General features: G+C 37.4%; 1 protein-coding gene across 1 annotated transcript; it reads right to left on the bottom strand.

Moving 5' to 3' along the window:
* Positions 1 to 83: 83 nt before the first annotated feature.
* Positions 84 to 14135, bottom strand: mob1bb (MOB kinase activator 1Bb). The gene is made up of 6 exons (XM_053479265.1): positions 13846 to 14135; positions 11362 to 11528; positions 5281 to 5374; positions 4229 to 4362; positions 3682 to 3845; positions 84 to 1355 (listed from the first exon to the last, which is right to left on the bottom strand). The coding sequence occupies exons 1-6, from the start codon at positions 13857 to 13859 to the stop codon at positions 1278 to 1280; spliced, it is 651 nt and encodes a 216-aa protein (XP_053335240.1). The 5' UTR covers positions 13860 to 14135; the 3' UTR covers positions 84 to 1277.
* Between the last annotated feature and the right edge of the window lie 1263 nt (positions 14136 to 15398).

Here is a 15398-nt window from a genome sequence, read left to right as displayed (position 1 = left end):
GTTTTTAAAACCCCAAATATGTTCTGGGTCAATTTGACCAGAGCGAAGCCAGAGGGTCCCAAAAGTGAAGACAATACAATGGCTAATAGAACATGGCATTTATTACTGTAAAACACCAATAACCATTTTTTGTTGTTGTAAAATACCCATTTCCACAGCCACATTTATACATATTAGATCTTGTTAAAAATGGCATAAATATTATACAGTATAGGGAAAATATATCCATCTTATTGTCACTAGTAAATATTTAAAGGTTTTCAATAACAATTATTAGTTGGCACATATGTGGTAATATCTGTGGGGCCTGTACAAGTTAAAATTACAGTCAAAATGTGAAAGTAAAGAAAGCGAGAAAGCTATTAAAAATAAACAGCCTAAAATAAATGGTCAGAAAATTAACAGAATGTCAAGATGAAATGTCTGATTAGGAAATCGTCATTTCTATTTCTGAAAATTAAAAAAAATCCTGATTTAACATTTTAAAGTTAATGGAATTTAAGCTACTTAGCTCTGTAAAATAACAATATAGCACAACTAACACTAATCTGGTAACGACAGTAAATGCTACAGCTAATGGAGTGTAGTAAGATCTGAGGTAAAATAAATGGATAAAACTAGACATAAATAAACAGTAGTATTATGGAACAGGTGATCAGAATAATTCAGCATGGTGATTGCATAGGAAAATATATTATAAGTACAATTTTTTACAGTATTCATTTGCTGTAAGTGTTACTGGCATTAAAATCTGGCACATGCTCAAAATCACCCTAAAACAAGCACACAGTCAAACCATCACATATTGACCAGCTGGCACCATTAAACCTCACTGGTAGTGGATTTGACATGACAAGCTGAGTGAAAACTTAAAGATATTGGCAAAAAACAAAGCAATACAGCACAAAGGATCATTTCATAGTTTAATAATGTCTAGTTAAGGAGCAGGAACTTATGGTTTACTGTAAACTATAATCTAATTAAACAATCCTAAAAAATGAGATTAAATCTAATAAAAAAAACTTTTAATTAAAGACTGAAATCTGTGTGACTAAGGACACTACCCCCTTTTTAGTCATTAGCATTTTACTACCCCATTTTATGCTGTTATAGATTATCATCCTCTGTTGTCCAGCTAATGTTAGCTGATCATGTGCTCTTGAGTATAAACCAAAGTAGGCTATCTGTACAGAGAACAAAAGTAAACAAGAGATGCAATAAAAGGCAACACAGAGATCAGTAACTTGATGAAAGAATGATTATTTTGTCATGTCTGTCTATCTGTCCTTGGTTGTGAGTTTGTCGATCAGCTCTTGAAGTGGTGCGAGTTCTTTGCGGTCAATCAGGTTAAACTCCTGTATAAAACACACAACACAAATTAAATAGGTTAGACAAAAAATAATACTACAATTATCAATCTGATATGAACAGTTGTGGCCAAAAGTTTTGGGAATGACACAAATATTAGTTTTACAAAGTTTGCTGCTAAACTGCTTTTAGATCTTTGTTTCAGTTGTTTCTGTGATGTACTGAAATATAATTACAAGCACTTCATACGTTTCAAAGGCTTTTATCGACAATTACATGACATTTATGCAAAGCGTCAGTATTTGCAATGTTGGCCCTTCTTTTTCAGGACCTCTGCAATTCGACTGGGCATGCAACTTCTCAATCAACTTCTGGGCCAAATCCTGACTGATAGCAACCCATTCTTTCATGATCATTTCTTGGGGTTTGTCAGAATTAGTGGATTTTTGTTTACCCACCCACCTCTTGAGGATTGACCACAAGTTCTCAATTGGATTAAGATCTGGGGAGTTTCCATGGACCCAAAATTCCAATGTTTTGGTCCCCGAGCCACTTAGTTATCACTTTTGCCTTATGGCACAGTGCTCTATCGTGCTGGAAAATGCATTGTTCTTCAAAAACTGTTGTTGGATTTTTGGAAGAAATTGCTGTAGGGGGGTGTTTTGGTACCATTCTTTATTCATGGCTGTGTTTTTGGGCAAAATTGTAAGTGAGCCCACTCCCTTGGATGAGAAGCAACCCCCCACATGAACGGTCTCAGGATGCTTTACTGTTGGCATAACACAGGACTGATGGTAGCGCTCACCTTTTCTTCTCCGGACAAGCCTTTTTCCAATTGCCCCAAACAATCGGAAAGAGGCTTCATCGGAGAATATGACTTTGCCCCAGTCCTCAGTAGTCTATTCACCATACTTTCTGCAGAAGATCAATCTGTCCCTGATGTTTTTTTTAGAGAGAAGTGGCTTCTTTGCTGCCCTTCTTGACACCAGGCCATCTTCCAAAAGTCTTCGCCTCACTGTGCCTGCAGATGTGCTCACACCTGCCTGCTGCCGTTCCTAAGCAAGCTCTGCACTGGTGGCACTCGGATCCCGCAGCTGAATCCTTTTTAGGAGATGATCCTGGCGCTTGCTGGACTTTTTTGGACACCCTAAAGCCTTCTTAACAAGAATTGAACCTCTTTCCTTGAAGTTCTTGATGATACTATAAATTGTTGATTTAGGTGCAATCTTAGTAGCCACAATATCCTTGCCTGTGAAGGCATTTTTATGCAACGCAATGATGGCTGCACACGTTTCTTTGCAGGTCACCACGGTTAACAATGGAAGAACAATGATTACAAGCATCACCCTCCTTTTAACATTAAGTCTACCATTCTAACCCAATGAGCCTGACATAATGATCTCCAGCCTTGTGCTCATCAACATTCTCACCGGAGTTAACAAAACGATTACTGACATGATCTCAGCTGGTCCTTTAATGACAGCAATAAAATGCAGTGGAAAGGTTTTTTTGAGATTAAGTTGATCTTCATGGCAAAGAAGGACTATGCAATTCATCTGATCACTCTTTATAACATTCTGGAGTATATACAAATTGCTATTATAAAAACTTAAGCAGCAACTTTTCCAATATTTATGTAATTCTTAAAATTTACACGACTGTACATCCTAAACCACTGTCTGTGCGGTATTAGGGCTACTCGATTTTAAATAATAAATGTGATCAAATATCTCGCAAATAACACCAGTCTAAAAATCAAATAAAGTGAATTTGCTTAAACTGAGATTTTTATAAAGTGCTTTTCATTTCTGTAGCAAATTGAACCTGATTAGTTACATCCCCTTATCAATCTGTGTTTCTCTGTATGCAAGCAGGCCTTTTCCAGCCACCTAGAACTTGGGTTTATTCTTAGTAATTATATTTTTAATTTGGTAACCATTTATATCACATCACCTCTAAAAACAAAAATGTACTATTATGAAAACACAAACATATTTATAACCTAACAATATTAAAGACTATGTTTTAATCGCTGCACTTTAACTATACAGTCATGTTCAAAGGTTCATACCCCTTCTTTTAATCATTTATTTTCCAGGAAAAAGTCAAAGTTTTTGTATAACAGAGCACATTTATATGAAACTTGCGCTTAGCATTTATGTAGAGAAAGGGAAGAAAAAAAAAAACACTGTTGGACAGGCACATTTTAGATTATTAATCCAATAAAACCGTAAATTGCTTACAGTCTCCTAAGTGACAGCCTTTTCCCTATACTGTACAGTACCATTTTTGGTGCCATATGCTACTCATTTTTGGTGAGTATGCAGTGTGCTTTACAAACAAACCAAAAAAAAAAAAAAAACAGCATGGTACCTGGACAAAAAAGATGAAGTGTTTAAAGGAGGTGTTGAGGTGGGCCTCCTCCTGTAGCTGCATGACTGAGTCAAAGTGCTGATGATAAATGTGAGCATATACACGGAAGAGGCGTTTCAAAATGGTCTTTGCCACAGACATGAAGTTCTTGGGAAAGGGGACACCTTAAGGATGCAAGAAAGAAGAAAAGAGGAAAAAAACTGATAAATACAGGAGAAATAATTGCTGCTCCACTTTGATAAAATTGTCTAATTAGTAGGTGTGATAAAATCTTCCAATTTAGTATAAACACCAAGTACCGTTAGTTTTATTATGTACCATTCAGTTTTAAATACTGAATTTAAATACTCCAAGCTTAAATATATTAGGACTTTAAATTATTACTAAATAACCAAATTACTATTATCATAGTTTTATAACAAACACTTTAAACATGCTATATTTATTTAAATGATTTAAAACTTACTACTTCACTACTGTATTCTGTGCTGTTTGATAAATGAGTAATGTTTGGTGTTACTTTATGCTAAATTATGATCAAAATTACCAATTTTGGACGGGAAAAGAGTTTCATCATCAAGCTGATCCTGCACCCAGGTCATCAGGTAGTCAATGTATTTAGGAGCAGAGCATTTGATTGGCTTTTTGATGTTGGTGCCATCAGCCCAGTGATACTCATATCTGTGAAGGAAACAAAAAGCACATGTGTGGTGTCATATCATGTGATGTCATCTCCAGAGAAGTGCAACAGTAAAACATGTACACCATTATTTAAGCAGTATAATATAACGAGGGTCCAGGCAAGAGATTGCAAAATCCTCCAAGATTATTTACAATTATTTATTATTATTATTTTATTTATATTGATAAGAACATAGGGCTATAAATGGCACACAAATTAGCAGTGAGCTGTGTGCTCACATTGCATATAACATAATATGCAAGTTAAAATATTGCAACACACTCTTTAAACTAATTATAATGAAGGTAAGTGAAACTAGCAGTCACTAAAAATAAGTTGTGGGACAACCTGAAAGCAGCAATACCTAATAAACCGCCCTTCAATTATCTCCATTCTTACAACTCGCACAAAAGACCTCAGCTAATGAAGAATCAGAAATGCATATAGACATGTCTGAACTCTACTGGAACAATATACTGACAGTATATAGTCCCTAGTATATACTGTAGGGGAGCTGGTGGCTCAGTGTGTTAAAGCTTCATTACTGAACAGACGGTCTGCGATTTAAGGCCTGACTCTTGCAGGTTGCCACTGTTGGGGACCTGGAGCAAGGCCCTTAACGCTGTCTGCTCCAGGAGCGCTGTATAATGGCTTTCTGTACTATTGTCTGTCCTCTTTTAAAATACAGTGACATTACATTTTCAAACTACATATATAAAATGTGAATGAGAATTGTGAGGACATTTCTCTATTGGATTTGGTCATCCGTTTGTGTGTGTGACCCTCTGTACGTTAATAAAGGTTGTGATATTGCCCAAGATTGCTGAAGCAATGCCTTAGTCAATAAAATGACTGAGGCTGTAGCCCTATTCACTCTCTCTATTTTTCTTTTTCTCTCTCCCCCCACACACACTTACTTGGGTCCTGCGGACATAACTGGACAGCTGTCCTCCGAGCAAAAGTCTGTGATGGTCCCATAAAGCATGTTGATCTGGTTAAAGAAGTCCACAGCTGCACACAGGCAAAATATAAATGTGTGGTATTAATTTACAGCGCTCATATGCAGTTTACACCGCACAGTGTTAAGTTAAAACAATGGCAATAAATATAACACTTTCACACACTGTATGAATGGCTGATTTCAATGTTCGGCTAGTTGATATAATGACAATATGGGTGTCATACGCTTTTGGCTTGTTTGCATTAAAACTTCTTGATGAAAGCAACTGTCATGTGCCTCTGTTCCTCTGTGTATCTCTACAAGTTGTGTAGTTTTGAATGCAGTTTTGCTTCAGCTCATATGTTGTCTACCACCTACATAAGTGTTTGCATATACTGTAGTATACGGTATATGTATGTCTGTATGTGTGTATGTGTAAAACACTGTCTGGATCTGAACGTCTCTATGGATCTGTAAGTAAATAAAGCCATTTTACTGGAATAGAAAACAGGGCCAGGAATCCTGCTTAATATTCAGGACATGGCCAAGCATAACTGAACACATGGCCCTCTGTAAAGAAGTGTCCAGAACTCACTCACAACATTAGCATCAACACCACATTTACAAAAATCAATACATTAAAACATAAAATTTGTAAGCTTATTAAAACAAGATGATGAAATGACATTCTCTAAAGAGAACAGGTTTAACGTTTTGAATATCACTCTCCATGCACAACACAACTTGTAAAACAAAAACTAAGAATTGGTGGAAACTAATGGATTTGTTAAAATAAGCACAAATTTAAATTCCTCCATAAGAATTTTTGCAGTGGCTGCAGATGAAAAAAAATGTTTTTAAGAACATCAACATTAAAAATAAAATGCACAGGACAGGATGGCAAAAAAGGCAACAAAACAATTTACTACCAAAAGATCAATAGATTTTGATTTGTTTGTATATTTAACCAATTATTTGACTCCACCAACACATCTTTCTGAGACTGGCGAAACTGACGCACCCACGACCGACAATTAGTGTAACGAACAACTGTGAAAGTAGTTTTAAATTCTTAATGGTATTATGTAGCCAAAGGGTGAAGAAAATAAACCATGGAGGTGTTGGATAATTTTGTAAATCTCATAAGTTTCTCTTCATATTTCTATTTATTTCACGTTAGAATATCAGCTCGGTTAAGTTACGGGTTCTGAGTTGAATCCAAAATAATCACTAAATGAAAAGTTACACTGTGTGCACAATTATTAGGCAAGTAAGCATTTTGAGCAAATTAACATTTCTATGCATATTTTTCAATTTCAAGCTGTATAAACTTGGATGCTTATTTGATTCACGCATATCAAGTGATGTGTACTTGTGTAATGAGAGAGGGTGTGGCCTAAGGAGATCAGCACCCTATATTAAGCTATATGTAATTACTGGGCAGCTTTATTTTCTCAGGCAAAATGGGCCAAAAAAGAAATTTCTCTGTAACAAGTCTTTCAAAGAGATGCAGCACTCTTTTTTTTTTTTTTAAATTGCTAAGATGTTGGTGCGTGATCACAGTACAATCAAATGTCTTGTGGCAAATAGTCAACAGGGTCACAAGAAACGTGTTGAGAAAAAAGACGCAAATTAACTGCTAAAGATTTGAGGAGAATCAAATGTGAAACTACCAGAAACCCATTATTCTCCAGTGCTGTCATATTCCGGAACTGCAACTTACTGGAGTGCCCAGAAGTACAAGATGTTCAGTACTCAGAGACATGGCTAAGGTATGGAAGGCTGAAACCCGACCAGCACAGAACAAGAAACATAACTTGAAACGTCAATATTGGGCCAAGAAATATCTGAAGACAGATTTTTCAAAGGTTCTACGGACTGATGAGATGAGAGTGACTCCTGACAGACCAGATGGATGGGCACATAGCTGGATCAGTAAAAAGCACAGAGCTCCACTTCGACTCAGACGCCAACAAGGTGGAGCTGGGGTACTGGTATGGGCTGGTATTAATAAAGATAAGGAAGTTGGACCTTTTCGGGTTGAAGATGGACTCAAAATCAACTCCCAAACCTACTGCCAGTTTTAGAAGACACTTTCTTCGAGCAGTGGTACAGAAAAAAAGCAGCATTTTTCAAGAAGACCATGATATTTATGCAAGGCAATGCTTTATCGCATGCATCGAAGTACTTTACTGCATGGCTAGCTAGTAAAGGCCTTGAAAAAGAAAGAATAATAGCATGTCTCCCTTCCTTACCTGTGAACCCTTTTGAGAACTTGCGGGCCCTTCTTAAACAGGCGATTTATCAAGAAGGCAAACAATACACCTCTCTAAACTGTGTCTGGGAGGCTGTGATTGCTGCTGAACAAACATTTGATGCTCAACAGATCAAGAAACTGACAGACTCCATGACAGGCTTATAACTTATGAGAAAGAAGGGTGGCTACTGTATATTGGTCAATTTTTTTATGTCAGAAATTAAAATTTGTAAATTTTGAATTGGTTTCATTATTATTCTCACCTTAACAGATAAAAAACAAGTGAGATGGGTCTAATAATTGTGCAAACAAATATTCTCCTAAGAAAACCAAAACCTCACTTTTACTTTCCTAAATATTTAGATATTAAGATATAAACTATTAAGAAAAAGTGTTGTTTAAGATGACAATGTTATCAGATGTGTTTTATTGCTGAAAGTGTTTTTGGAACTGGTTTTTAAATGTAAATTTTGGTAGGCAGATACTCTGGAGTGATACATATAAACGTCCCAATAATGTTACTGTCTATTATCACCACTCATGGAATGCCACTCTTCCAGTCTGATTATTCGCTGGAACTAATGGTTATATACAGTGGAACCTTGAATTACGAGCATAATTTGTTCCATAAGCAGGCTCGTATTTTAAAATACTCGTAAACCAGATAAAATTTTCCCATAAGATATAATGGAAACTAAAATTATTGATTCAAGAGCCCCCAAAAAATAAATAACAAAAAATATAAAGTAAAAATAAAACAAATGAACCTTCACTTTACCTTAAAAAAAAAAAAAAATCCCAACAGATAAGTGCTTCTGTTTGTTCAGGCAGGCGCAGTTTGTGTGTGAAGCTAAAGTAAGGAGCCCCTCCCCTCCCCCCTTATTGTCTTACACAGTTACCTTTCCTTCACTTTTTTCACACACACGCGCACACACAATGGAAACACAGTTTTATCGGAAAAATGAACAAGAAATCTCTCTGACACTTGGTTGAGTGACATACTAACGGAATCACTGCTGTAAGGTAAAAATTTAAATTACCCTGCACTTTACCTTTAAAAAGAATCGCAACAGACCAGTGTTTCTGTGTAGAGCAGAGAGAAAGAGTGTGTGTGTGTCTGTGAAGGCAAAAGTAGGAGAAGCCTGTGTGTGTGTGGCATGGTGTTCAATGACAGGCGCGCACACAGACACAAGGAGCAGGCTGATACAGAAAGAAAAAATGGATCTTTAGCCTCTCTAATGAGACTTGCTTTTACTTTACATGCGTGCTGTACACACACAAAATAAAATATGTTTTATGTGCACACACGTGGTCACAGTGTTATAGTAAACAGTACACGCGTGCACGGATGTTAATTATACCAGTGAAAGACGCGCACTAAGACCCAGCAGGGGAGATTACCCACAATTCTGCAGCTCAAGAGAAAAAAAACGTTGGCTCAGTTGTGATCACGTGACGATCGGCGTCAAAACAACAAGCGCATGCGTGATACATGCTACTCGGTACTCGTAAACCAAGACTAGTTCGTTAGTTGAAATCTATTAAAAATCTTCGCTCATCTTGAGCACTCGCAATTCAAGGTTTCACTGTAATTACATTTATACCAAAATTATTTTGTTATTAAGCAATAAAACACAACAGGGGACTAAATATTTGTCTGGTGGTGGTGTTTGTATCTTACGTTGATTTGCAATCAATCAATCAAAATAATCTCAGGTGATATATGCGAGTATCCACTAAAACATTATACTCAAGTCATAGGCTGGTGGGCGGCTTCAGACCTTGTAATTGGAAACCAGTGATCAGACTAGGCCAAAAGCTCTCCTAACAATCCAAACAGTAATTGGCTTCAATAATAGTGACAGGGCATCCTTATCTAAATTTGAAAAAGTAAAAACGCACTTACTTTTAAAATGACCTAAGCATCAAATGTACTGAACTTCTATTAGCTCAGTAGCCTTTAAGTCATAGCAAAATAGTTTCTCTTCTTCTCTCTCTAAACTCCGAACATACTGTTTTCGTTACTGTTTGAAATCATAAGTGGAGGTGGCTTCAAACACCTGCTACATTGATTGGGCATTTTACAAAGAAAGGCAAAACACACAATTACACATAACAGTCAGCAGGTGGCTTCAAGCACTATACTCCCTTGTGATTATGTAATGCAACATGCACAAATGAAGCGGAAAATACAGATATGTTAAGTGGGATGTAGTGGAGTAATGGTAAAAACTATCCTTAAATATTACTACCCAAGTAATGTTCAAATACATGAAACCTGTAAAGCTTAGTTGCCTTGCACCTCTGTATCTCCAATTTCAAAGAGGTATTTCTACCACCAATTGTAGTCCTTGCTGTTACAAACATTAAAATATTACAGAAAGCAGTTATTAAAGAAAATCTATTTAACTATACTGTGTCAAGTTGTAAAAAATGCAAATATCCCATACTGAAAAGTTTAAAATCCATATTATTACTTTTACATCATTTCACTTTTTCAGTGGAAAACATTGTTACATTTATGCAATTTAAAATCTCATTATACATCTGAGGGCGAAGGGCCTTTCTCAAGGGCCCGACAGTGGCAACCTGATGGTGATAAATGGGAAAAAAAGGATTAAACTCTTACTTCATATCAAAAGTACATTTTCACTGGAGCTTTATCAAGTGCTGAGGATCCAAGATGGCACCTTGAAAGAGGTAAGCCAGCAGAAGCAGTGCAGTGTTCTGCTGGAAAACCTTAAGTCACCCTTCATGTGAACAGTATTCCCTAATGGACTTTTTCTACAGGATCACACCATCAAAGTCTCCAAATTTGTCATATTTCACTCCAAGCAGATATTTGTGGGATGTCTGATCCATGGGCACCCCACCTCTCAAATTACAGAACTTAAACAATCTGTTGCTCAAATCTCTTTAAAAAAAAAGGTTTCATGTTTGGGCCTGGGATCATTTCCGAGAACACTTGACTCCAAAGTCTGAGTAGTTTTGATCAATGAAAACATGCGCATTCCATGGTCCGGGACCTTTGAGCATGGTACAGCATACTCAGGCACGGATTGAATCACATATTGAAGTGAACGCAAGGTCATCAGTGCCGTCTGTCGTCCCTAAAATCTGTGTGTGACGATCTCATTCCGACCTACACAACCACAGCTAATAAAGTATAAAGGCATTCGAGAGCATTGGTCCTGAAATTTTTCCTTCCTCTTTATTTTCCTCTCATTTGTGTTTAATGGCTTGCAAACCAACTTGGTGCCTACTACCACCTGCTTTATCAGAGGGTGAAAATATGCAGTACCTGAATACAGAGAGAATTCATAACGTGAACAATGGGAGGGATGAGGGGAGCAACTGGGCATGGTATAAATTGATTGTGAATTGATTGTGCCTAGTGTGGAAGTGCCCTAAGTGCCAGATACCACAGCACACCTTCAGAGGTTCTGTCTAGTGCATACCTTGATGGGTCAGAGCTGTTTTGATGGCTCAAGAAGGGATCTACAATGGGCTGACCCCTCTCATTCCACACACAATGCCCTGCTTTTCTCTGAAGAGGTCAAATGCCATACGGACAATGCCATGAAAGTTTGCCTTCATTGTGTCACACTGGACAAAAAAAAAAAAAAAAAATTCTCTCTATTAGTGTGATTACAAATCTTCATTCCAATGCTTTTCATCAATGATAAAACACTTATGAACTTCTTACTGAAGTATGACGGAATCTCAGACTTTGGAGGAACCTGTACATATGGTGGGAAAGCCCTTTGTGGATATAAAAAGTGCATAATGGGTAACACTTACTGTTCACTGCAACCCATTCATTCAGATCTTCTCCATCTGGCAACATGACAGCCATGCGCAGGTTTCCACTGCCCAGTGTCGCCTCAGCATGTTTCAGCAACTCATATTGGTGGGAACCTTCCGGAATGTTCTTCTTGGGCTTGAATGTTTTGGATGAGCGATTTCCACTTAAAAGAGGAAAACAGATGATGTTTAAAATTCTCGTTTTAAATTAATCACTACTATTTTAATGTACAGATTCTTAGTCCTGTATTCAGATCAACTTCCCACACCCAAAAACAAGCTGAAGTGCCCTCAATTCGAGTCATAAGTCGGTAGCCTATGATTCTTCATCTGGCGCAGTCATAAAGTCTATGAACCACCATCATTAAGTAGTCATAAAAAGTAAAAAAAAATATCTGCAAAAGGCAGTCAATTAGGTTTACTCCCAGTCTCCCATAATCTTTTGAAAATCATGTAGTGTATCCAAAAACTTTAATGTACAGTGAAACCTTGAATTGCGAGTATTGTAGTTTGCGAGTGTTTTGCAAGACGAGCTAAATTTTAAAATAAATTTTAACTTGATAAACATGCAAGCACTGCCGAGCGTCACGTGATTACAACTGAGAATGGTATTTCTCTCTCTCTCGCTGTGGGATTGGGTAATCTTCTCCCATGCTCAGTCCCAGTGTGCCTGTGTCACTCGTATAGTTAACATCAGTGCGTGTACTACTTAATGTAACATTGTGACCAGGTGTGTGTGCGCATGAAGCAATTTCTTTTATTAGTGACCGCTCGTTAGTAACTGTACTGCAACAACGATCTTGATAAAAAAAAAAAAGGTAAACAGGCTGTAGCAGTGTGAGCGATTAATCCGTCAATGCAATGTCACATTTCCACGAAATCCTCAAAAAGGGGCAAAAGCAAGTATTATTAGATAGGTTCCTTGTTAAATTCCCGGTTTGCCGGCAGAGACTCTCTGTCAGAGTGCAGTGATTCCGTTAGTATTTCACCTAAAATAAGGTGTTTAAACAGGTGTAATTACAAAAACAATTATATAACATTAGACCCATAACAATTCACAGTACATTGACTTTAAATATTTAAAGGCAAGCTTTTATGTAATTTTATTCAGATGAAAACTTAAATGGAGAACTTTTACTTTAAGTCATACTTTGCTTAGGGTATCTCTACATTCACTCAAGTACAGGATTTGTTGATATCGATTTGTTGTTGGTGACATTTTCTCTGATTAGACTATTACTTCTCATTTTTGCAAAAAGTCCACCGTCAGCATTATGTAACAGTCAGATGTAAACCTGTAAGTTTTCTAATACAGAAATGTCTTCAGGATTACAATTTCTTAGTTGTTGTTTTTTTATCTCAAATTTACATGCTGCTTTTTTTGTTATTACATTCACGTGATTAGATGAAGGCCATGTGGTGAAGGAGGGGTGCGTTTACATCAGTGGTGAAATCAGTGGGCAGAAAAGCAACATCTCTTGATCTGACTTGCCTTTTGTGAGCAATCATGAGTTATTCATGTCCTAAAGCAACTTCCACAAAGTTCATTACACATCACAGATGGAAAGCCCTCCTTCCTGTCCTGTATGAGATAGTAACGTTACATCTCCTCAATGCATTATGGAATAAATTTAGCACTAAGATAAACTATAGGGGTCCAGTAATACTGTTTAATCATTAGATAAACTATAGGGGTCCAGTAATACTGTTTAATCATTCGATAAACTATAGGGGTCCAGTAATACTGTTTAATCATTAGATAAACTATAGGGGTCCAGTAATACTGTTTAATCATTAGATAAACTATAGGGGTCCAGTAATACTGTTTAATCATTAGATAAACTATAGGGGTCCAGTAATACTGTTTAATCATTAGATAAACTATAGGGGTCCAGTAATACTGTTTAATCATTAATAATAATAATAACAACGTAAATATTTAACTATTTTTAAACTGTTCTGATATTTTGAGATATCTTATACTTACGATAAAAAAAAAACTGTTCAGAGTCTCAAGTATTTTTTGTACTCCGTCATGGTTTTCTCGTTTGACGTCTTGTTATATTCGGATATATTTTGATAAATATTTTTAGCAATACTAAAGTATATAAAGAGCCATGAAAATATTTTAAGTCACAAATATTACCCGGCTAATCGGACAAGTGACAACTGTAGCAGCCAACTAGCATGTCACAATCCAAACATTAACCTTACAGCTAAGTTACACGAAGACCACATGAGCAGCTGCTCTGGATAAACCGGACGGATCTGGTAACTAATGTTAGCTCAGTTTGTGACCACAGTAATCAGCTGGTTTATCCAAATGAGTCGGGATTCTCCAGCTAGCAAGTGAATGTTAGCAAAGCTGTCTAGCTAAGTGGCGGCAGCTGGTTTCTGCTAATCGTTCAGCGATCTAACTAACGTCTTCACCCATGAACAAGTTTAAAAGTGATGAATAAATCAGGAAGAGTAAATACTCACAATAAGAAACTCATCCTCCTGTGTTAACGTTCCGGGAGAAAAGAGTCACAGCTGTGTTGTGTGCGCAGTCAAATCACTGTCTCACCGTCTCTCTCACTCACTCACTCATTCACACACACACACACACACACACGCTCTCTCTCTCTCTCTCTCTCACACACACACACGTTTACTGTAGCTTCCCCCTCGACTTTGAGTCACAATTACTCTGATTTCATTAATATCTCTCTCTTCCTCACTCAATACAAACTTCAACAGCTGTCATCCGTGCACTATGACGTCCATGTCAGTCCACTTGTGTGTTTATGCCCGTGTTCGTTTGTGTGTCCGTTTCCGTGTGCGCGCGCCCATTTTCATGTGTTTGTGTCCGGGTCTGTCCGTGATTGTCCGTCCGTCTGTGTGTAGGCGTGTGTCTCTATGTACAACTGTGCTCAAAAGTTTGCATACCTTGGGAGAATGTGCAAGATGTGAAAACATGAGTGAGAAAGCAAAACACATTTATTTTATTTTTAATAGGACTTAAATTTATATGTAAAGCATAAGAGAATGGCACGATCAAACAAATCATGACAATAAAGAAAGCAGCATCAGTTATGGCATGTAGTCTTTTGTGATAATTCTGCATGAGGTCCTTAATTCTCTCAGGTGATATAGCTACCCTTTATTCTTGGCAAAATGTCTCCAGTTCCTGTACATTTGTTGGGTGTCTTGCATGAACTGCGTGCTTGCGATCTCTTCAAAGTGGTTTAATGATACTGAGGTCAGGAGACTGTGATGGCCACTCCAGAGGGTCAACTTGGCCTTGTGCTTTGGATTATTGTCATGCTGGAACATACAAGTGCGTCCCATGCACAGCTTTTGTGCTGTAGAATTCAAATTGTCTGCCAGTATTTTCTGATAACATGCTGCATTCATTTTGCAAACTTCCCTGGTATACTTTTCGCCATAAATATACTGTAGCGTTTATGGATGTCATTTATTTGCATTATCAGATATATTTTTTTACAATAGTTTTACTAAACTATTTATTTTAGGGAATGCAAACTTTTGCGTTTGTGTTTGTCCATTTCTGTGTCTGTGTTTGTTTGTTCGTGTGTGTCCATGTCCAGGTGTGCGTGCATGTTTATGTCTGTATCTGTGTGTGTGTGTGCCTGGGTATGTGTCCGTGTGTGTTTAAAATAAGATAAGATAAGATCCACCACTAGTTCTTTGTTCTTCCCCGCATTTATCTGGAAGCAGCTCCATTGGCACCAGTCCATTGTCATCATCCACTGTGATCAGACCAACGATGGCAGAGTCATCAGAGAACTTCTGCAGGTGACAGGTTGCTGCGCTGAACATAAAGAATGCAGTGTAGACAGTGGAGAGAAACAGATCCAGGACCAGTCCCTGCGCGGGTCCAGTGTTGCAAACAACCATGTCAAACTCACAGTCATGAATCCTCAAATACGACAGTCGGTTTGTGAGGTAATCCAGTATCCAGGTAGATAGATGATGGGTCCACTCCCATGTATTCTAGCTTATCCCTCAGAAGCACAGGTTGGATGGTGTTA

The sequence above is a fragment of the Clarias gariepinus genome, chromosome 19 (assembly GCF_024256425.1).
Source record: "Clarias gariepinus isolate MV-2021 ecotype Netherlands chromosome 19, CGAR_prim_01v2, whole genome shotgun sequence".
NCBI lineage: Eukaryota > Metazoa > Chordata > Actinopteri > Siluriformes > Clariidae > Clarias > Clarias gariepinus.
This window is presented reverse-complemented; position numbering and strand designations above follow the sequence as displayed.